Genomic DNA, 25,509 nt, shown 5'->3' with positions numbered 1-25,509 from the left:
ATGTGAGAAAGTGTCATGTGTGGTTCGGAGTGTTATTAAAATAGGAAGGTGGTCTGATGATAGGTCTGTTTGTGTTTTCCATGTGATTGATGGTGCTATGTTGGGTGAGCAAAATGTGAGTTTATTTAACTCACAGACACTATACAAATATCTTGAATTCTATACCACCACCCACAAACATCACAAAAAACAAAAAGCACATCCATACTCACCTCACCAGACAAGCACTTAATAACCTTCCCAACAACAAAATACTCGGCACCCCCCCACCCAACATAAGCAGCACAGAAACACAGCTCTCAAGACTTCACTGTGGTCATCACCAATCACTAAACACCTACAAACACCGCATAGACAACACCCAAACAGACATATGTCCACTCTGCCAAGTTAGTCCCCACACAATTACACATCTCTTAGTAGATTGCCCTAACTTGGCAGCCCTTAGACAACAACACAACATCCACACTACCACACAGTTATGGTCAGATCCAGTAAGCGTGGTGTCCTTCTTGCGCAGTGCAGGCTTCCTGGCATAACAGAGTCTGGGGAACCACAACAACAACTGTACCGTGTATGTATAGAGTATACTTTATAGTGAACGCTAGGCTACTGTATATGTATACATAGTACTGAATACCCTAGGGTAGGCTAGGCTATATTCGAGATACGTCTATTCCAACAAATGGGTTTTTTGGAACCTAACCTCATCGTAAGTAGGATAATACCTGGAAATTGCTGACGCTCCTCCTGGAAATTGCTGACGTCCCCCTCGTGGAAATTGCTGACACCCCTGGAAATTGCCGACCCGCCCCAGAAATTGCTGATATGTTTGAACTATCAAAAAGGGCAGTTCTAAATGTTTTTAGAAGGGTTCTAAGTATTCGCGGGGTGTGTTTGTGTGTGGTACGCATGCCCTGTGAATATGGGGGGTTTACTATATATATATATATACACAGACAGTCCCTGGTTATCGACGGGGTTCGGTTCTGACGGTGTGATAACCGAAAATCAACGATTTTCAGCACTTTTTCGGCGATTTTTGGGGCTTATCATTGCCGAAAACTGCAAAAATCGGCAATATTTCATTGTTAGCACCTCTGTTAGGTATGTATCGGTGCCAATACCCAATTATCGGTGATTTTTGGCGTCAAAAATTGCCGATTTCCGTCGCTAGACGAGCCCCTTAAAACCGGATCGCCGATAACCAGGGACTGCCTGCATATATATATATATATATATATATATATATATATATATATATATATATATATATAAACATTTATAAAACCACTCTCTGATATATTGGCAATGCTGTGTGGTCTCAAGAAAATGAATATTATATAATATATATATACTATATATATATAACACTCATAAATTGGCAATGCTGTGAGTCTCAAGAAAATGAATGGTTTCATAAACAGACTGAGAAAGGGTTTTTGGGTAAGCCTGGAGAAGTTACCAATGTGGGGGGGGGGTGCTGGAGTCTGGGCACCATGGGAGAGGAGGAGCAGCAAGGCTGTGTAGAGGAACTCACTCAGAAAAAGGGTTGTTTTGGAAGGTGGATGGAGCTGGGGAGCAGTCTTCATGGCCGGGAGGTTGTAGGGATGCAGCGCTGGTTGGGTGTAGAGGGTTAGGTAAACATCTGAGCTGCTAGAGCTTGTTTTGTTTCCCATTTTTATGTTTATGATTATTCATATTTTATTAAAGGATATGTGTACTACTACACTCTAACTTGTAATGAAATACATCAAGCACAAAGAAAAAAAAAAGGAGAGAGAGAGAGAGAGTACTTATGTATGCACAATCATTCACTGGGGTTGGTGAACTTGTTAGAGCTTTTGTTTTGGTTTTTATGCTTGATTTTTCCACATTTATTAAAGAATATGTTCACTACTGTACTATAACAAAGGACAAAAAATGAAGAGATGATACAGCACAGAGAGAGAGAGAGAGAGAGAGAGAGAGAGAGAGAGAGAGAGAGAGAGAGAGAGAGAGAGAGAGAGAGAGAGAGAGAGAGAGAAAGAAACAACTATCATTGAGAAATGCCAGGGTGCTTTGCACACAGTTTCCACGATAGGGTAAACAGTAAAACAAATGAAATATTCAGTATATACTCATGTATAATTCAATCTATCGTATTATGCAACCCCTAAAATTTTGTCCCTCAACATGATTTCATCATATACATATTTCATGTATCATACCAGTTGCATATTTGATATAGACTAACTCCTTTTCCTAAGTAATCCAATCTTCTTGATAAATAACTTAAAGTAAAAAATAAAAACTTTTTATTTACTAAACAAATTTCATTTTCATAACCATCTTATAAGTATCAACCATTTACCAAAGAAGACATAAACAACATCAAGTATGACATAAACAAACGAATCTGAAAACAGCTTTTTGCAATTCTGAGGGATTTTACTTCAACATAAAGTGTGTCACTTTACCTTTGTATACCCATTTTGCATTTATGTATAAAAAAACTCAGTAATATATTTGTTACTTTTAGCAACTAAAAAATTATTCTCCTAATTCTTTCGCTAGCAGGCTCAATCAGCTGAATCTTAGAACGTAAACATTACATATATGCATATGGCAGATGATCTTTTTCATATATATATATATATACAGTAATACCTCGAACTTGCACGACTCGAGTTGCATGAATTCACAGACACACAAATTTTTCATTGGAACCTAACTACTGGTCATACACGAGTTTTTCACAGGCACGTGAACATTTGCGAACACTGAGAAACCCAGCAAAAGTGTTTGTTTAATTTCTTTTATGTAATTTATAAGTTTTCAAGCTTTTATGTGTAAATTAAATAACATTAAATATTATTAAAAGTAATAATTTCTCTCTCTCTCTTAGTGAGATGAATTTTTATGGTACATGTATACAAGTATGTTTATTGTATGATAAACTTTTTACGTAATAATAAGTACTAATTTTCATATAATAAGATTAATAATAATAATAATAAATAAATAATAATAATATAATAATAATAATAATAATAATAATAAAACTGTAATTACAAAATTCGTATTGAGCAAACAAATTCTTCCCTCATCTTTTGTTAGAAGGAGGTGAAGGCAAAAGCTGTCAGACATGTCATTTAACATGACAAGGAGGGGAGTGTTGCTAATCAGTGGTCAAATTTTTCTTGTAATTCTCTCTCTCTCTCTCTCTGTCCGTAATAATTCATAAAAAATTTCACTCTCTTAAGTAAGGACAACTGTTATCTCTCTCTCTCTCTCTCGTTTGAAGTTAGCCAACCTACGTATTACAGCACTGTTTCTCTGTATGTCTTTAACTGTACAGTAGATAATTTTGAATTGATCTAATTTTACCTGTACCATTTACAAACTGTAAATGCGCCGTTCTAAAACATAGAGACATAGAGCATTTCAGAACAAAGAGAAAGTGACAGAATAAAGAATTTTTTTACAAACGAGGTTGAGAAGACTTCTAAAAAATAGATCGGCAGAATGGTGATAGAGTCCCACCATTTATTTCTTTTTTTAAGGGTAATGTATTAAGCTAACTTTTAAATGAAAATAAAGTAACCTTAATTCATTTAATAGTTAAATACTGAATTTCCATCTTTTGATATCTAACGTAAGAATAACTCTCTCTCTCCCCCATAATAATCCATAAATAATATAACTTGATATTTCAAGTAAGGACAATATCTCTCGCTCTCGTGTTATTCTCTCAGTCTCCGTAATAACTGATAAATAATTTCACTCTCTTAAGTAAGGACAACCCGTATCTCTCTCTCTCTCTTGTTCATAGTTAGTGCTCACACATTTTTACAACTTATTAATTCTCTGTATGTCTTTACCTGTACAGTAGATAGTTTAATTAGATCTAATTTGACCTGTATCGTCTACGAAGTGTAAATGCACTAGTTTTGCAAATACGTTCTAAAACATAGAGACATAATAACTAAGAGTTGTATTCGTGAAAATGTAAAACACTGTTTTTTCATGAAAAAGCATTTCAGAACAAAGAGAAAGAGACGCAGAATAAAGAAGTTGTTAAAAAGAGGTTGAGACAATTCTAAAAATAGATCGGTTGGAGAGAGAGAGAGAGAGAGAGAGAGAGAGAGAGAGAGAGAGAGAGAGAGAGAGAGAGATATTCTCTTCCAAAGCTCAGTTTTTATGTCAACCATTCATTTCTCTTTTTTAAGGGTAATGTACTAAGCTAACTTTTAAATGGAATTAGAGTAACTTTAATTTCATTTAAAAGTTAACTTAATAATTTGGGAGCATGATTAGGGTCATATTTAGTGTTTAAACTTTAGAAATAAGCACCTATTAGCCTTTTTAGAGACCATGCCAAACTTACGCGCCAATTCACCCTGCGCGAGGGGTTCTGGAACCTAACCTCGCGTAAGTTCGGAGTATGACTGTATTACAATGATGATATAACAGGATAATAATAGAGTATAGATGGATTCAGTACATAAAATATCAGTTTCATTACCATTACCTTTATCTTCAATAAAGCTGTAATAGCCTATTTGACTTCTGCAAATGGTTACTGTGATTGTAACACCTAGCCTAGGTCAATAATGTAGTTTACACATACAGCTTGAATCTCAAGTATGGTAATACAATATGCAACAACTGATAAGAAAATCATGGTAGGCTCTGGGTAAACACAGGTAGGCTACCTACCTATTGAACTGTGTCATATACAAGAGAAAAAGAAGAGGTTGTATTTTTTTGTATTTTTTCAAAGTGTATGCAGTATATTTTGCTACAGATATAAGGAAAAATGATAGATGATTGCCTTTTGCATAAAGTTTTCAGTTTAATGTGTGACAGCTGTTGTTTATAAATATATTGAGTGTTTACAGTTTTGTCATATTGACATGGTTAGGTGAGGAAGGTTATGTAGTTACCCCTGAGCATCCCTACATTTGTTTACTCGCCTTTATCTGGATTTTGCCATTATCCGATGGGCACTTGGATCTAATTATCCGGATTATTACAGTAAGTATTTGCATTAAGTTTGACTTTTTTAAAGTTTCATTGATTCAACTACCAGATTAAGATCATTCCAAAGTTTGGAAACAAAAGGGATAAAACTTACAGAAAACTGTGGTATTAAATCTCAGGGGAGAAAAGATATACTGCATACCTATTACTTCATGGTGAATGGTACAATCTGGAAAGATCTTAGTGCAAAGGATGATCAGAATTATAAAATTTCTTCTCAAAAGTTAAGTATACCTTAGTTTTACCAGACCACTGAGCTAATTAACAGCTCTCCTAGAGAGGGCTGGCCCGAAGGATTAGACTTATTTTACGTGGCTAAGAACCAACTGGTTACCTAGCAATGGGACCTAAAGCTTATTGTGGAATCTGAACCACAATATAGCGAGAAATGAATTTCTATCACCAGAAATAAATTCCTCTAGCATGCATAATGAGCTACTTGAGCAAGGGTGCTACAGACTGATAACAAGATCAAGGATGAGAAATCTACAAAAACTCAGTTTTCTCCATAAATTCAAAGTGTCTGTGGCTACAGTTAAAACAAGGGAACAATATTCAAAAAGAAGTCTACGAGAGTCAAAACATTTTTATAAGATAGACGGGTCTCAAAAAATGTGAGTTTCTTAGTAAACTGATTTTTGTGGAACTCAAGAAAAGACAGACAGGATGTGTTGCTTAAAAGTGAATTTGCAATGAAAAATGATGCTCAAAATTTTAAATGAGTTGCATCTAGTTATAGAAACACTGTCAATTTAAAGATCTGAGGGAGAGATCCAATATTCTAGACCTATTAACAATCATAATTTGAGTTCTGAATTTTAAATGAGTAGCATGTAATTAAAGAAACACTGTCAATTGATAGAGCTGTATAGAGGGGAATCCAATATCTGGACCTGCTTTGAGTTTTGTTAGTTTGACTTCATTTCCCATAATTTGCACCTGCACTAACTTTATCCAAATCTTTGTTGAGATTCAGCAACCACAGATTTCTATTTGTTCAGACTTACCAACCACATATCTATATTCAAGAAATGGCAATGATACAGAGCAGCAGCATCTACCTAAGCAATGGGCTTGCTTTCAAGGCCAAATCACATACAGTGGGCCCCCATTTTTACGCGTTTCACATTTTCCCGTTTCATTTTGTTGCGGATTTTTGTGGAACACATTATTCACTTGTCCGCGGGGCAAATTTCACTAATTCGCAAATTTTTTTCATAGAGCAACATTCACTAACTACTGTATTTTCAGTTTATTTTCATGACAAAATACATTTTTAATGATAAAGTATTTACTAATTTTCAAATACTAATATTAATGTAAATATTAATATTAACCCTTAAATGCCAAGCTTCTATTTACAAAAGTGTCTGCTGTATGCTGGTGGGGTTTGAGAGTTAGCGCCGAAGCTGAAAGTAAGTTTTTCTCAAAAAATCACAGCACGCTTAGTTTTTAAGATTAATAGTTCATTTTTGGCTCCTATTTTTCTCATTGCCTGAAGTTTAGTATGCAACCATCAGAAATGAAAAAATTATTTATCATATATAAATATTGGAATATATGACAGCGCAAAAAAAAAAAAATTCATATATAATTGTATACAAATCGCGCTGTGAGCAAAACGGTTAAAGCTAATGAGTTTTTTTTTTTCGTTGTGTTGTACACTAAATTGCGATGATTTTGGTATATAACAAATTGTAAAATGACCAAAGCAACACAGAGAAAATATTATCACAAAATGATGCATGAATTCGTAATGCTTGGACGTAAAAAAGGTTTTTTCAAAAATTCACCATAAATCGAAATATTGTGCTAGAGACTTCCTGTTTGTTGCAAAATGAAGGTAAATGATTGAATCTTACTAGAATATAAGAGTTTTAGCTTACAATTGCAGTTTTCGACCATTTCGGTTGAGTTAAAGTTGACTGAAGGTAGAATTTTTTCTATTTATCGTGATTTATATGAAAATATTTCAAAACTGATAAAAGCTACAACCATGAGTTATTTTCTGTTGTATTCTACATGAAATTGTGCACATTTTCATGTATAAAACTTTATGCAACGGCTAACAGAAAACAGTGCAAAAATTATGACATAGTGACTAAAGAAATTCTGAGATTTTCAGCATAGTTAGCACGTGCGGACGTAAGGAAAAAGTTTTTTTCAAAAATTTGCCATAAATCGAAATATTGTGCTAGAGACTTCTTATTTGTTGCAAAATGAAGGTAAATGATTTATTATTACTAGAATGTAAGAGTTTTAGCTTACAATTGCATTTTTTTACCATTTTGGTCGAGTCAAAGTTGACCGAAGGTTGAAATTTTGGCACTTATTGTGATTTATATGAAAATATTTCAAAACTGATAAAAGCTACAACCATGAGTTATTTTTTGTTGCATTCTACATGAAACTGTGCACATTTTCATATATAAAACTTTATGTAACAGCAAATAGAAAAAGGTGCAAAAATTATGACAAAGTGACTAAAGAATTTCTGAGATTTTCAGCAGTTAGCATGTGCGAAGGTAAGGAAAAAGATTTTTCAAAAATTCACCATAAATCTAACTATTGTGCTAGAGACGTCTCATTTGTTGCAAAATGAAGGTAAATGATTGAATATTACTAGAATATAAGAGTTTTAGCTTACAATTGCATTTTTCGACCATTTCAGTCGAGTCAAATTTGACCGAAGGTTGATATTTTTTCTATTTATCGTGATTTATATGAAAATATTTCAAAACTGATAAAAGCTACAACCATGAGTGTTTTTTGTTGTATTCTACATGAAATTGCACACATTTACATATATAAAACTTTATGTAACGGCTAATAGAAAACGGTGCAAAAATTATGACAAAGTGACTAAAGAAATTCTGAGATTTTCAGCAGAGTTAGCTGATGCTTTCTTTTGGTAGAAGAAAGAAATTCGCGCATGCGCAGCTGGGTCATGCTTGTAAACGAAACAACAGCGTGATCTGTGAACTCAGCAGAGTTAGCCCGAGCGGATGTAAGGAAAGTATTTTCAAAAATTCACCAAAAATCAAAATATTGTGCTAGAGACTTCTCATTTGTTGCAAAATGAAGGTAAATGATTGAATATTACCAGAATGTAAGAGTTTTAGCTTACAATTGCATTTTTCGATCATTTTGGTTGAGTCAAAGTTGACCGAAGGTTGAAATTTTGGCACTTATTGTGATTTATATGAAAATATGTCAAAACTGATAAAAGCTACAACCATGAGTTATTTTCTGTTGTATTCTACATGAAATTGTGCATATTTTCATATATAAAACTTTATGTAACGGCTAATAGAAAACGGTGCAAAAATTACGACAAAGTGACTAAAGAATTTCTGAGATTTTCAGCAGTTAGCTATGTATGAATCGAAATATTGTGCTAGAGACTTCTCGTTTGTTTGCAAAATGAAGGTAAATGATTGAATATTACCAGAATGTAAGAATTTTAAATTTTTCAACCATTTCGGTTAGTCAAAGTTGACAATTGTGATTTATATGAAAAATATTTCAAAATTGATAAAAGCCACAACCATGATTTATTTTTTGTTGTATTCTACATGAAATTGCACACATTTTCATATATAAAACTTTATGTAACGATAATAGAAAACGGTGCAAAAATTACGAAAAGTAACTTTTCTGAGATTTTCAGCAGTTAGCTGATGCTTTCTTTTGGGAGAAGAAAGAAATTCGCATGCGCAGCTGGGTCACGCTTGTAAACAAAACAACAGCGTGATCCATGAACTCCCAGCATCCCTCAAGGCATGATTTAAAATTTTTCACAAACGAGGCCTATACGTATTTTTCCGCAAATATTTAAAAATACTTTTTGTAGTCGACGTATTTTACGTCCACTCGGCACCCGACAGACAACTTTTGTCGACGTAAAATACGTCCAGTCGGCGTTAAAGCGTTAATATAAACAACAAAGTATCAATAGTAAAATGCTAAATTAAAATGCCACAAAATCACAAAACAGCTTACCAATGTACATACACACCTCAGTTCAACCTCGCACTCTCTCTCTTTTATGGGTAATGTGAGATGTATATGAAGTTATATTACTTTTGTGTAAAGTGTTTTGGATGATATAGCATACTGTACAATATCTTATATATTCACAAACTTTTCTCATTTTATTTCCCAGTCTGCATTTATTGAAATGCAAAAACTTGTAATTATATAGCATGGAAAATATGAAAAAATCAATGACAAAGTAACATCATGTTTATCTATAAAACTATACTGTACTGTACAAACATAATAAACATACATGCATAAAAAATCAATCTTTCTCTTATCTCAGAGAGAGAGAGAGAGAGAACAGCTGGGGACGACACTTCACAGGCACTTAAACTGGCTGGGATGAGAGTAGAATGTTGAACATTGTTACATGAAATTTTGTTTTTTAAATATTTTTACTGTAATTAGAGATGAAACATCAATAGTAATAAAATATTTTCTTGTGTACTGATACAATATGTGTGATAATCATAGTCAACTAAACTTTAATGAAAGACGGTACATTAAATCAGACAAAGCAAAAAATATGGCATCAATACCTCCGTCATGTTGTGAAATTCCTGGATTTGTTTATCTTTGTGTTTTTTAAGTTTATGGTACAGTAACTGATATTATTTTCATTAAAAGGATCTGTATTATTTTCATTAAAAGGATATGTACAATACAGTACTAATATACAAGAGAGAGAGAGAGAGAGAGAGAGAGAGAGAGAGAGAGAGAGAGAGAAGAGAGAGAGAGAGAGAGAGAGAGAGAGAGAGAGAGAGAGAGAGAGAGAGAGAGAGAGAGAGAGAGAGAGAGAGAGAGAGAGAGAGAGAGAGAGAGAGAGAGATGACTTCGTCACAGAAAAATTTTTTTGCTATGAGAATGACAACACAATTTTTTAACAAATTTATGGGAGATGGTGAGGACTAACCATAAAATTAAGTAAACCATGAACTTACTGTAGTATAAACCATTTTTTTTTATCATAAATGTATTTGTACTCGATCAAATAGGCAACAGTAGTAAAAGAGTACTGTAATGTAAAGTTACTTTGGGTGTTTTGGGATGTATTTTTGTTTGAAATTATATCAAATTGTTTTAGTATGATAAATTAAGGTATATTTTTGTTTGAACTATCAAATTAAGCAGTGAAATGTTAAAATAGGCAGTTATAAGCATTTTAGTTTAATGGGTACAAGGTATTTGGCAGTTATAAGCATTTTTAGAGAGGATTTTTTCATTTCCACAGTAGGTTCTGGAACCTATTCTCATGTAAAAATGGGGGGGGGGCCACTGTACACACACATTATATGAAAAGTAATGTCCAACAACGCTACCCTAGAAACACAAAGTATTATATTTCTGTATTCACTAAATCACCCATCAACTACTACTCTCAACAATCTAATTGCCAAAAATCCTAGAAAATGTCCATCCACTCCTGCATATCCAAGGTTGAAAAAAGGGCTTCAATATTATCATGGTCAAAAGCAATAATAAAGTCAAAACCAATACCAATAGGACAACTTTCATAATAGAATCCATGGATTTCTGTACAACACTGGAATTTGAAGGAGGAGTATTACAAGCACCATGGCCCTTGCAAAAGGCAAATTGCAAGGGAGGAAACATATTACTACACAAGCATTCATAAGTTCTTAGTCGTAGGTTTCTGTTTCCTAACATTAGCACTTATGACGTGGACTGATGGTCTCTTGTTTGTCAAATTTCTTAAGTTGTATTTTAACAGAGATCTTTAACATTCACAACTGATCCCTGATCATCTTTTCCTGCCAAGCATAACCAGATTTGCTGAAAAGCAGCGCCAACATGCAGTAAAGGTGCCCCGCTGTCAAACTTCTCAATTCCACAGGTCCTTTATTCCTCACATTGTTTGATTGTGGAACTTCTTCCCATGGATCGTGCAACTGGAACCACAAAAGTCCAAGCAAAGATGTGAGGCATTACTACCCTAACGCAATTCTCCTTGTATTCACTTTTTTCAGATGAGCAACATATTCCCTGGAAGCTTGAATTTCAAGTCAATGGACCTTTTGGGCTTGTTCCATATAAAAAGGGTTCATCTTCTGAATAATAATAATAATAATAATAATAATAATAATAATAATAATAATAATAATAATTATTATTATTATTAGGGACCTTCTCTGAGGGCAGTTGCAATAAAAATCATAGCTGTTTCCATGGCATTTAATTTATACAGAGTCCTCTCTATTCTTCTAATAGCATGTAGCTGGTAAATCAGGTTTCCCAAGGACATACAGAGATTTCTCTTTTCTCAGGTTTATTTCCTCTGACGTTTCAAATGCGCTCTGGCATTATTTTCAAAGAGTGAATGAAATGGCTTGTAGGTTACAAGGGTATGTATAGCGAGCCGGGGTGGGGCGGTGGGTATACAGTTACCGGGTCAGCTATTCAGCTGCTTTTTGGTTCATCACCCTGTGACGAAGTCGGTCCCAGAGGCATTGGAATTTGGGAGAGGCTGTTAGCCTGGATTGTAGGTCATTCAGGTAATCATATGCCTCCTGTGTCTGGTGCTGGCTCTCTTTCTCTTTCTTCTCTCTCTTTCATTCTCATTATCTTTTTCTCTCTCTATCTCCCTCTCTCTTTTCCTCTTTCTCTCTCTCATCCGTGTCGTCAGCTGGTTTCTTAAATTTCTCCCTACCATCATAAGGAGAAATTCAAGAAACCAGCCAACACCGAAGAGAGAAAAAAAGTTAAGTATACAACTGAGCTGATTAACAGCTCTCCTAGAGAGGGCTGGCCCAAAGGATTAGACTTATTTTACGTGGCTAAGAACCAATTGGTTACTTAGCAACGGGACCTACAGCTTATTGTGGAATCCGAACCACATTATAGCGAGAAATTAATTTCTATCACCAGAAATAAATTCCCCTAACTCTTCATCAGCCGGCCGTAGACTTGAACTCAGGCCTAGCGAGTGCTAGTCCACAGCTCTACCGACTCCCCCAACGAAGAGCTGATGAGAGAGAGAGAGAGAGAGAGAGAGAGAGAGAGAGAGAGAGAGAGAGAGAGAGAGAGAGAGAGAGAGAGAGAGAGAGACAGCAATGGACTGGACACAGGAGCCATATTACCTGAACGACTTATAATCCTGGCTAACAGCCACTCCCAAATTCCAATAGTGATTAGGCCCAGATCTCAACGCCTCAGGGACCGACTTCGTTGCCAACATGTGGCCAAACAAAACGCAGCTGAATAACTGACCCGACAACCATACACCCACGGCCCCACCCTCGCTTGTCATATACACCCTTGTAACCTGCATGCCATTTCATTCACTCTTTGAAAATAAACGTCAGAGCACGTTTGAAACATCAGAGGAAATAAACCTATGAAAACAGAAATCTCTGTATGTCCTTGGGAAACCTGACTTACCCGATACATGCTGATGAAAAAAAGATAAGAAGAAGAACAGAAAAGTCTCTGTATAAATTAAATGCCATGGTAACAGCTATAGAGATAGGGAAGTAGTCAACAGGGCTAGAGGAGCTACCCCAAGCATTTTTACCTAACAACACCTACTGTACCTCTCCTGGCTAACTTATATAAAACAGACAACTTTAAATCTAGGTAATCAGTAGTTTTTGCAGAAAACAAAGGGAAAATACTAACAGGGTCTACATTTCTTTATACAACATAGCTTCCTCTAGCCTGTTTAGCTTCAGCAATACAGGAATGTGGATTGACCTTCTCATCGCACTCCTTCCTGTCACATACATCAGCCAAAAGTTGCCTTTTTCTTGGGACAGTGAGTAGAGGGTGGGTGGCCACACAACCTGTTAAGCAGCCATCATTGGTCCTGAGATGTCCAAGGCCTTGCAATCAATGCAAGGACTTATGAATGATAATCCTTAAGAATAAGGTGATGTTGATATTGAAAAGAATACAATAAAATGTAGAATTTAGGCCAAAGGCCAAGCACTGGGATCTACGAGGTCATTCAGTGCTGAATCAAAAATTGATGGTAAAAAGGTTTGAAAGGTGAAACAGGAGGAAAACCTTGCAATATCACTTTGACTCAAATCTTAAGAGAGGGAGAAAAGTGAGATGGGAGAAAGAGATCATGAACATAGGCACAGTAAAGGAAGAAAGGGGTTGCACGTGGTGCACTGATGACACTACCCGGCTACGGGGGTGATGTTTGTATCATCCCCAGACCTTGGCATTCATACCTTCAGAACCAAAAAAATTCCTCCTGATAGCCACAAAGAATGACCCATATTCCTGCTAAATCATCTCATAACTACATGCTTTGCAGTACCTCCAGAAAAACTGGCTCATAAATTACACCTTAAGATTAATATATGGAACGAAGCACTTAGTCAACTCTAACCTGGAGGTCATCGTATGAAGACACCAAATGACACGCTACGCCTTCAACATAGGGACCATTTTCAGGGTGTTCCCTCACCCTAAGAGCTTCACGATGATCCCCAGCTGAGCACCTGTTCCCACCACCAGCACTCAACAAGTCGTATATCCGTTCATTGTATATCTCAAAGTAGCTGATTTCAATCTCCACAAGGCATTGGGGCAACTGGTGAAAGATAGTTAGTCACTTGTCACTAAAAATATATCATAAAATGTGATATAGCACATTTACAAAAAATCAAAAAGTTACTGGCAGATTATAATGACTGATAAAGCTATCTTGGGTGCACTAATGTGACAGCTGTGTTGCAGTTATGAAAAGTTTAACCAGACAACCACAACACATTTCTAAGACTACCAAAGGGCTGACCCAAAGGGTTCATTTTTAATGAAAAGTCAAAATTAGAGCAAGACAAAAGCTGGAAGAATGTTTGAAAAGATTGAAATGCATATTAAAAATGTCATAAGTAGAAAACAAAAGAGCTGAAGGTAAGGGACACTCCAAAGAATCTTTAGTACATCTGCATAGCAGTACCCCCAACTGGGGCCATGAGGAACTTATTACACATACTTTTCAACCTTTCACAATTAAATAAATGGTTGTGAATGTTTTTTTATGAAGAAAGAAGTCTCTATTATCAATTTCAGGACAAATTTTGTTATTTTTCCTTGGTGACTCATGATTATACCACAACTGAACAAGACAAAAGACAGGGTACTCAGGAGGCTAAAATATAGGTTATGATCTCAAAGAATGAAATGGTCTGGGCATGTCATGAGAGGGAAGAGCAAAGCAAAGCAAAGCAAAGTGGTAGCAGTGGAAGTTTATGGATAACAACAGATAGTGCATAAGACAGGAGAGAGTGGAGACAACATTAGGCTCATTAAAGTAAGGTCTGACATTTTTGAAATAATATATAATGACTAATGATAAAAATGATAAATACAGCAGCCACTGAAAATTCTTACCTGATCTTTGGGTGGATTCCTAGAGTGAATGTGCTTGGCACAGTCAAACAATTCCCAGCAAAACCTAGGTATGATGCCCACTGATGAAGTGTTGGCATGTCAGGTTCATCAAGGGTACCATCACCTAACATCCTAGGTAAAATAACAATAAACAAATGGAAATATTTTATTTCTTCTATCTGTCAAGAATGAAATGAAAGAAAGAAATAATATAAGATTATATTGATGCATGATTATAATACAGTTCAATAATATAAATTTTTTCATAATAAAATTTATTATTTGGATAATTAACTATTGTTATAGATAGCTATATCTTTGCACCAGCAGAAAATTTGGTATTCAAATAAAAGATCACTTGGCTGACCCGGATGACTGTCTAGTTCACCTGTTTTCCACCAGGTGTGTTTTCAGTGTTTGGCTCTTATCAGAAATCGCCATGACAGCCCACCAAGTTATGGGGAAGTTGGGCAGGGTTTACTTTTAACAGCAGGTAAATATCCAAATAATAAATTTTATAATAACTTATATTATTTGGGATGTATCTTACTAATAAAGATAGCTGGTTCCCACACTGAGAATAGGGTGGTCAGTAGTGCACTTAGACAACATATGCTAAGCCATGAGAGCTAATGTTTCTAGCACAAAATCCTAAACATTATTAACTGATCTGGAATCTTTCCTGGATATTACCATCAGCCTCACGGAGAAAACCATTTCATGTCAGCCAAAATGAGATAAAAGTGGCATGAAGGGACCCCTGTGCCTGGGTCAGAAAAAAAAAAAAACTAAAACTAAATACCTTAATTATAAAAAGGTATGCTCCTATACAATATACATACCTTCATGCTCCCCATAAAATAAAAACCTATGATTCAAAACAAAAAGCTTAAAAGACTGCTCTTTCTTTGGTTCAGGTAAAGACTTTACCCACTACAAGCAGCAGACTTTTTCAAATGCGATTTCTGTGAACTGAAGGTAGTGAATGGCAAAAACCGAATTGCACTTACCTACTGCACCGAATTAATCACTTCCACAAGCAGCAAATTTGTCATAATACTAAATGAATTAGCAACTGCTCTTATGAGCATCTATCTTCAATAAAAGTAAAAGGTCTGGAACTACTTTCTCATGCACTAACCAGATCAAATGTCAGAGGAGAACATTGTGTTCTTTGACAGGGCATTCTAAGTTTTCCAACATCACAAAACAAAATGTTAACTCTCCACTTTCCAGGCTTTAAACTATCTAAATACATCAGAACTGTCTTAACAAGACAGGGAAGTGTTTCCTCTTCATTCCCCAACACGAGGTTAAATTCACAATTTTTACACTTCTCAGCAATAAGTTAGCCTTAACATCATTCTTAGCTCTGAATAATACAAACAATATAAAATAGTATCCCCTTTACAACAGCTTTCCTTATAGGTGAATGGTTGCCATTCGTTTACGCCTAACTGCCACTACTGCTAACAAAGTGTTTTCATGGTAAACACTTCAATGGGACCAATTCCATGCCCTCAAAAGGCTCTGCAGATAAAATTTTAGAACTACAATTAAATTCCAGAGAGAGGCTGATACAGTACTGTGTTCTAAGGGCTTCAATCTTAATAACACCTTAAGATGCAGATCATTAGACAGATCCAATTGCACATGGCATAATAACGAGGAAAGCATGGATCTATAACCTTGAAAAGCAAACACCGAAAAACTAACTACATCTCCAAAGTGAAAAAACTTTGTCTATAGAGGTATGGGTGCTGAAAATTCCTCTAGAACGGCACCCAGTGCAATACACAGACTGCTGCTTCTGATGAAAGGGCAAGGTTGTCTTTCTACTTCATTATGGATTGATTCCTAGAAACCTTAGAAAACCCCCTTGCTGGTAGGAGACAGCTGAGAGTCTCCAAGCAGTGAAGTGTGGCATGTGGAGGTTTAGTGGAACCACATGGAATTTGGTAGTTTGAGTTGACCTTTCCTTAGCCCTTTAGGAGTGGCAGGCATCCTATGATGCTCAAAAATAGCATGAGAAATCTAACAGAAAACATCATATGATTATCCTTATTTTGCACCAGGATACAAGGGGGATTAGTCTGACTTGAGACTTCATGAGGGAATGCACTACATCCCCATTCCAGTACAGCACATCTGGCATACATTTGCCCATAAAAATGCAGTACTTGAAGACTGCTGTTGGTTTTACTTCTTAGCTTTAACAATACTGTAGTATGTCAGCTCTAATTGCAATTGTTTGTGCAAAATTAAGAAAAAAATTAGAAAGAACATGTATAACTCACTAAAAGGTACTACATCTCCCTACCTCAGTACATCTTACAAATGTTTGTCCATAAATATACTCAGGGATTGCTGCTGTTTTAGTTCATATCTTTTACAATATTATGAGAACAGTAATTGTAATTTTACAAAATGAAGTAAAAAATTATTAGAAAGAACATGTATAACTCGCTAAATTAAGCATATTTTTTTGAGTGTCTTGGAAAAGAGGCTCCCACAGGGTTGGTAATATTCACTTTCAACTTCCCATGGAAGGTACAGATAGTTCTTTAGAATTTTTTTTTTCTTATACCATGTGCATTTGCATATCTTCTTTCCTGTGATTTTTTTTTTTTAATTGGCCAACCTCTAAGTCTGCCTGGTCTCAGGGTATTGTTCATGTATATTTACCCCAGCCTGTAAGGGTTAACGGAAGAATGTGAGAGATCTACCAAAAGACCTCTCCCTCTTAAGGGTGCTAAAAGAATAATTGTGCAATTCTTTATGCTTGAAATTTGTTCAACACTTTCCTTATATTATTGCTAAAGGGATAAAGGCATATGCATCTGAGCTGGATCAAACTTGAATTTACGCACCCATCACTCAAACCAGAGGGCCCTGGAAGAGGCAGCAGTAGACTGGTTGTTCTTATTCATGTGTGTGCTAACAAGTCCACATTTAGAGCACCCCATCAATTCCACAGCTATGCAGACTTGTAGATGTGCTGACCACAGTAGGCAGAACTTGTCCTTCCTTAACAAATAATTTGCCAAAATATTGTCCTTCCCTGGAATGTAGTGGAGAACCAAAACTATTTTCTCCACTTTCATCCAAAGAACCAGTCTTTCCACTATTAAGAATACTGCTTAAGACCTCGAGCTGCTCTGGTTCCTGATACATGCCAAGGAGGTCACATTGTCTGAAAATACCGCTATGACTTAGTTTTTGACAACGTGTTTGCAATGTAGAACGCTTCTATAGAGACACTCTTCTACTTACGAACTTTCGGAGGTATGAACAATCTTCAGGCCAGGATTGCTTCTGCGTCAGTTTCTTTGGCAAGGATTGCCTCTGCATCAGTTTCTTTGGGAAGGATTGCTTCTGCATCAGTTTCTTTGGCAAGGATTTCTTCTGCATCAGGTTCTTTGGCAAGGATTGCTTCTGCATCAGTTTTTTTGGCAAGGATTGCTTCTGCATCAGTTTCTTTGGCAAGGATTGCTTCTGCATCAGTTTTATTTGGGAAGGATTGCTTCTGCATCAGTTTCTTTGGGAAGGATTTCTTCTGCATCAGTATCAGTTTTTTTGGGCAAGGATTGCTTCTGCATCAGTTTCTTCAGGCAAGGATTGCCAAAGAAACTGATGCAGAAGCAATCCTTCCCAAAGAATCTGATGCAGAAGAAACCTTCGCCAGAGAAACTGATGCAAGAAGCAAAAGAATCTGATACAGAAATCTTCAAAAGAAACTGATGCAGAAGCAATCCTTGCCAAGAATCTGAAGCAAAGAAATCTGAAAGAAACTGATGCAGAAATCTTCAAGAAACCAAAGAAACTGATACAGAAATCTTCACCAAAGAAACTGATGCAGAAGCAATCCTTGCCAAAGAATCTGAATCAGAAGAAATCTTCGCCAAAGAAACTGATGCAGAAGCAATCCTTCCGAAAAACTGATGCAGAAGCAATCCTTGCCAAAGAATCTGATACAAAGAAATCTTATAAAGAAACTGATGCAGAAGCAATCCTTGCCAAAGAATCTGACGCAGAAGAAATCTTAGCCAAAGAAACTGATGCAGAAGCAATCCCGAAGAAACTGATCAAAAAGCAATCCCGAAGAAACTGATGCAGAAGCAATCCCCGAAGAAACTGATGCAGAAGCAATCCCCGAAGAAACTGATGCAGAAGCAATCACCGAAGAAACTGATGCAGAAGCAATCCTTGCCAAAGAATCTGAATCAGAAGAAATCTTCGCCAAAGAAACTGATGCAGAAGCAATCCTTCCCGAAGAAACTGATGCAGAAGCAATCCTTGCCAAAGAATCTGATACAAAGAAATCTTCACCAAAGAAACTGATGCAGAAGCAATCCTTGCCAAAGAATCTGACGCAGAAGAAATCTTCGCCAAAGAAACTGATGCAGAAGCAATCCCCGAAGAAACTGATGCAAAAGCAATCCCGAAGAAACTGATGCAGAAGCAATCCCGAAATGCAGAAACTGATGATGCAGAAGCAATCCCGAAGAAACTGATGAAAGCAATCCCGAAGAAACTGATGCAGAAACTGATGCAGAAGCAATCCTTGCCAAAGACTCTGATGCAGAAGAAATCTTCACCAAAGAAACTGATGCCGAAGCAATCCTTCCCAAAGAAACTGATGCAGAAGCAATCCTTGCCAAAGAAACTGATGCAGAAGTAATCCTTGCCAAAGAAACTGATGCAGAAGCAATCCTTGCCAAAGAAACTGATGCAGAAGCAATCCTTGCTACAGAAACTGATGCAGAAGAAATCCCTGCCAAAGAAACTGATGCAGGGGCAATCCTTGCCAAAGAAACTGATGCAGAAGCAATCCTTCCCAAAGAAACTGATGCAGAAGCAATCCTTCCCAAAGAAATTGATGCAGAACCAATCCTTCCCAAAGAAACTGAAGCAGAAGAAATCCTTCCCAAAGAAGACATCAATGACCTGCCACCCCTGTAATTCCACAATGCTTATCCCCCCTCTCATCATCCACCACATCAAGCCCATGACACCAGTCTCATCATCCATCACATCAAGCCTACGACACCAGTTTCAAAGGTATGAAAAACTGTATTTTACTGTATTAACATAACTTGTTTATTGTTAGGTTTTATATATAATTTGTATTAATAAAATACTATATAAATTACAGTACAGTACTAGTAGTATTGTGTTTTAGCATGGAAAAACATAAATAGTACTCTACATATTGACTTTGCATATACCAAGTTGAACTTATGAACAAATTGAACATACAAACAACCGTTCAGAATGTAACACATTCATAAGTAGAGGAACGTCTCTACTGACTACCATATCTTTGACCTCGGACACCTAGACCTCATTGATGTATCTGAAAAGTGTGTGAGGTTTGTGTTCACTACTCCCAGGGATTAACTTGCCTGGACACCTAGACCTCATTGATATATCTGAAAAGAGAGTGAGGTTTGTGTTCACTACTCCCAGGGATAAACCTGCCCAGACACATAGACCTCATTGATGTATCTGAAAAGAGGGTGAGGTTTGTGTTCACTACTCCCAGGGATTAACCTGCCCGGACACCTAGACCTCATTGATGTATCTGAAAAGTGTGAGAGGTTTGTGTTCACTACTCCCTGGGATAAACCTGCCTGGACACATAGACCTAATTGATGTATCTGAAAAGAGGGTGAGGTTTGTGTTCACTACTCCCAGGGATAAACCTGCCTGGACACATAGACCTCATTGATGTATCTGAAAAGAGGGTGAGGTTTGTGTTCACTACTCACAGGAAAAACCTGCCCAGACACAGACCTCATTGATGTATCTGAAAAGAGGGTGAGGTTTGTGTTCACTACTCCCTGGGATAAACCTGCCTGGACACATAGACCTCATTGATGTATCTGAAAAGAGGGTGAGGTTTGTGTTCACTACTCACAGGAAAAACCTGCCCAGACACATAGACCTCATTGATGTATCTGAAAAGAGGGTGAGGTTTGTGTTCACTACTCCCAGGGATAAACCTGCCTGGACACATAGACCTAATTGATGTATCTGAAAAGAGGGTGAGGTTTGTGTTCACTACTCCCAGGGATAAACCTGCCTGGACACACAGACCTCATTGATGTATCTGAAAAGAGAGTGAGGTTTGTGTTCACTACTCCCAATAAACCTGCCCAGACACATAGACCTCATTGATGTATCTGAAAAGAGTGTGAGGTTTGTGTTCACTACTCCCTGGGATAAACCTGCCCAGACACATACACCTCATTGATGTATCTGAAAAGTGTGAGAGGTTTGTGTTCACTACTTCCAGGGATAAACCTGCCTGGACGCCTAGACCTCATTGATGTATCTGAAAAGAGGGTGAGGTTTGTGTTCACTACTCCCAGGGATAAACCTGCCCAGACACATAGACCTCATTGATGTATCTGAAAAGAGGGTGAGGTTTGTGTTCACTACTCCCAGGGATAAACCTGCCCAGACACATAGACCTCATTGATGTATCTGAAAAGAGTGTGAGGTTTGTGTTCACTACTCCGTAGGATAAACCTGCTTGGACACATAGACCTCATTGATGTATCTGAAAAGAGGTGAGGTTTGTGTTCACTACTCCCTGGGATAAACCTGCCTAGACATAGACCTCATTGATGTATCTGAAAAGAGAGTGAGGTTTGTGTTCACTACTCCCAGGGATAAACCTGCCCAGACACATAGACCTCATTGATGTATCTGAAAAGAGGGTGAGGTTTGTGTTCACTACTCCCAGGGATTAACCTGCCTGGACACCTAGACCTCATTGATGTATCTGAAAAGTGTGAGAGGTTTGTGTTCACTATTCCCTGGGATAAACCTGCCCAGACACATAGACCTAATTGATGTATCTGAAAAGACCTCATTGATGTGAAAAGGTTTTGTGTTCACTACTCCCAGGGATAAACCTGCTCAGACACAAGGACCTCATTGATGTATCTGAAGACCTCATTGATGTATCTGAGAGGTTTGTGTTCACTACTCCCCCGGATTAACCTGCCTGGACACCTCCCAGGGATAAACCTCCCTATTGATGTATCTGAAAAGTGTGAGGTTTGTGTTCACTACTCCTGGGATAAACCTGCCCAGACACATAGACCTCATTGATGTATCTGAAAAGAGGGTGAGGTTTGTGTTCACTACTCCCAGGGATAAACCTGCCCAGACACATAGACCTCATTGATGTATCTGAAAAGAGTGTGAGGTTTGTGTTCACTACTTCCAGGGATAAACCTGCCTGGAAACATAGACCTCATTGATGTATCTGAAAAGAGGGTGAGGTTTGTGTTCACTACTTCCAGGGATAAACCTGCCCAGACACATAGACCTCATTGATGTATCTGAAAAGAGTGTGAGGTTTGTGTTCACTACTTCCAGGGATAAACCTGCCTGGAAACATAGACCTCATTGATGTATCTGAAAAGAGGGTGAGGTTTGTGTTCACTTCTCCCAGGGATAAACCTGCTCAGACACATAGACCTCATTGATGTATCTGAAAAGAGGGTGAGGTTTGTGTTCACTTCTCCCAGGGATAAACCTGCTCAGACACATAGACCTCATTGATGTATCTGAAAAGAGAGTGAGGTTTGTGTTCACTACTCCTAGGGATAAACCTCCCCGGACACATAGACCTCATTGATGTATCTGAAAAGAGGGTGAGGTTTGTGTTCACTTCTCCCAGGGATAAACCTGCTCAGACACATAGACCTCATTGATGTATCTGAAAAGAAAGCCTGGACACATAGGATGTGAGGTTTGTGTTCACTTCTCCCAAGGATAAACCTGCTCAGACACATAGACCTCATTGATGTATCTGAAAAGAGGGTGAGGTTTGTGTTCACTACTCCTAGGGATAAACCTCCCCGGACACATAGACCTCATTGATGTATCTGAAAAGAGGGTGAGGTTTGTGTTCACTACTCCCAGGGATAAACCTCCCCGGACACCTAGACCTCACTGATGTATCTGAAAAGAGTGTGAGGTTTGTGTTCACTACTCCTGGGGATAAACCTGCCCGGACACATAGACCTCACTGATGTATCTGAAAGGAGGGTGAGGTTTGTGTTCACTACTCCCAAGGATAAACCTGCCCAGACACCTAGACCTCATTGATGTATCTAAAAGAGGGTGAGGTTTGTGTTCACTACTCACAGGGATAAACTTCCCCGGACACCTACACCTCATTGATGTATCTGAAAAGAGGGTGAGGTTTGTGTTCACTACTCCTAGGGATAAACCTGCCCAGACACCTAGACCTCATTGATGTATCTGAAAAGAGGGTGAGGTTTGTGTTCACTACTCCCAGGGATAAGCCTGCCAGGAATCTTCTACAGTTTTTCCACCACCCTAACATCTCTCTATGGTTTACTGGGTATAGTGACCAATCTATAGTGTATTGTAAGTCATTGTCACAACTCATTGTTTTTGTGTTATGAGACAGGGGGAAAACAACAAAACACAGATGTAAGTTTAAGAATAAACTTGTTAACTTAATCGTAGCTTTTGGAGACCCTCATACAGAAACTGGCAACAATGATCGTCCTGGATTTACTTGAAAGATTAATGAACATTTTGCTGTAAGTTTGCATTGCTGTTATACTAAAACATCACTGTAACTGTGCCTGATTTATTCTGAAAATGTGGTGGTAGTATGGAAAATGGGTTTGTGTGATTGAACTTTTCATTTTGCTGTTGTGATTTTTTTTGTTATTGTTGTATGTCAGTTGGTGAGTATGTAATTAAGTTTGCTTTTTTTTTTTCACTCGCAGTTTGCTTGAGCAAGATAGTGTAAAGGTTTGGCTCCACTTCCCTTCACCTTATCTGTATGAGCTTGAAGCTGTTATAGGGTTCATTTGGCAATTACCAAATCAGGCTAACAGCCCGAGAGGCTGAAACAGCTGATTATGTCTACGGAAAGTCACTTCTTTAACTATTGTAATCAGAAAGCACTGACAAAGTAAAAGGATGAGAGAGAATTTTCCAAATGCTTATCTATGATTCATTCAGCTTTTATACTTGGATTCAGTTTCTGCAAGGAAGCGTAATGCTTACACAGAAGAAACAGAAAACTATGCCAGACTGCAGAACCAAAAGCACTTGGTCAGGCCACTGTTGAGTTTTTCATAAGAAGTTGATGGGCTCTCGGCTCAGTTGGAAGCCTTAAGTATAGTGTGTGGAAAAGGAGAAATCACCTCAGAGAGGAAGACAAAAAAGGAGTAAGACTGAGAAGTTTAAGGTGAATCAAGGAAGTGAAAAAGGTTATTGAAGAAGTTGGTGTTGACAGTGAAAAACTATGAAGTAAAGAGTACAACACTGGCTCTCCTGATTTATTGACAGCAAGGCTTAATTAGGTTATGGTTCTTTTGATAGTTGGGGGGAGGGAAACTATAGTATTAAGACTAAAGTTAGGATAAGTTTGGATGAACTAGAGTGTTAAGGTTAGGTTAAGTTCTGTAGGTTAAAGTAATAAATAGGTTAAGGAAAGTCAGTTTCATTTAATAAACTCCAAATCCGTTACCATCATACTGCACCAACTGTGACAAAGAAAAAACCCCTCCAACAAGTTTTCCAGTTAGGCCATGTGTCCATACCAAGAAAGCCATTACATTGTAGGAAGCTTCCTTAAGGGTTAAAATTCTTCCAGAAGCCACAAAAAATGTTTATTTTTCTTCTGACAGAAAAGCCTGCAAATTGTGAGCGTCTACCCTTATCCTCAAATAGTGTGTGGATTGACGAGTTATGGAAAACTGCTGAAAATCATAATGCCCAGCAACTGAACCTGAAGCAACAAATTCTTGGCCTTCAGAATAGCATATTAAGACCTGACCAACATGAACCAGTCATTGCAGTAGAGAAGAATTCTTGCTCCTAAAAGAGGACACCATTACTGTACGGACAACAAGATCCTTATGAATACTTGAGGCACTATACACAGGTTGAAACAAAGTGCCTTGAATTGGAATAGCTCCCCTGCGAATGCAAATCAACAGAACTTGTACGACTGAGGATTTATTGGTATGTGGAAAACGCATCTTGCATTTCTGCTGAATCATCCAATTGTTCTTTGGGAAAGTCACTAGAACCATGCTGGGTAATTCCACGGAGAATGGGAACGGACAAATAAAGTTGGTCAGTCTTGATATGTCCAACACTGCACACCAGTCTCTGGTTGCTCTTGGCACTAAAAAAAGTCAGTACTGTAGAAAAATCCTGGTGAATTACTGACACCTGCTCCACTGCATTCTTCTCTAAGTATAACCCCTTCTGAAGAACAAAATACTTCTCCTGCTGGAGAAGATACAAAGGAAAGGCTACTGGAGATGACACCAGTGGAGAGGAAACCAGAAAGGAATCATAACTCTCCTTCAGTACTGTACCTCCACCGCCCTTTGTTCTGCTCATACGTCTCTCTATTTTTGTACGAAGGCCTGCAGTCGGCTTCCTACCAGAAACTGAGGGTTGAACAGATCCTTTTTTTTACTTATTTATTATTTTTTTTTTTCCTTACAGTTCATTCGGGTTGCCCCAGGTCCCTCAGTGTGAGGCACCTCTGATCTCTACCAGAGAATTGCTAATGCATCTTCCAGTCTTGGATGGTCTGGGATGCATCTTAGATATTTGTCGAGCTTATTCTTAAACACATCTACGCTCACTCCTGATATGTTTCTCAGATGAGCTGGTAGTGCATTGAACAGACGCTGCATTATCGATGCTGGTGCGCAGTGGATTAATGTCCTGTGTGCTTTCCTTAGTTTTCCTGGTATCATTTTGGGCACTATTAATCTACCTCTGCTTGCTCTTTCTGATATTTTTAGCTCCATGACGTTTTCAGTAATTCCTTCTATCTGTTTCCATGCCTGGATAATCATGTAGCGTTCTCTTCTTCATTCAAGACTATATAAATTTAAGAATTGTAGTCTTTCCCAGTAGTCAAGATCCTTAACTTCTTCTATTCTAGCTGTAAAGGACCTTTGTACACTCTCTATTTGTGCAATATCCTTTTGGTAGTGTGGGTATCATATTATATTACAATATTCAAGTGGACTACGTACGTACGTTTTATAA

General features: G+C 37.5%; 1 protein-coding gene across 1 annotated transcript in view; it reads right to left on the bottom strand.

Moving 5' to 3' along the window:
- Positions 1-25,509, bottom strand: part of LOC136831345 (kinesin-like protein KIF14) — a 563,293-nt gene that overhangs the window by 286,059 nt on the left and 251,725 nt on the right. Inside the window, 3 exon segments of the mRNA XM_067091651.1 lie at positions 13,424-13,618; positions 13,621-13,627; positions 14,431-14,562. Of these exon segments, the coding sequence (XP_066947752.1) occupies positions 13,424-13,618; positions 13,621-13,627; positions 14,431-14,562 (334 nt within the window).

This window comes from Macrobrachium rosenbergii, chromosome 48 (genome assembly GCF_040412425.1).
Source record: "Macrobrachium rosenbergii isolate ZJJX-2024 chromosome 48, ASM4041242v1, whole genome shotgun sequence".
NCBI lineage: Eukaryota > Metazoa > Arthropoda > Malacostraca > Decapoda > Palaemonidae > Macrobrachium > Macrobrachium rosenbergii.
This window is presented reverse-complemented; position numbering and strand designations above follow the sequence as displayed.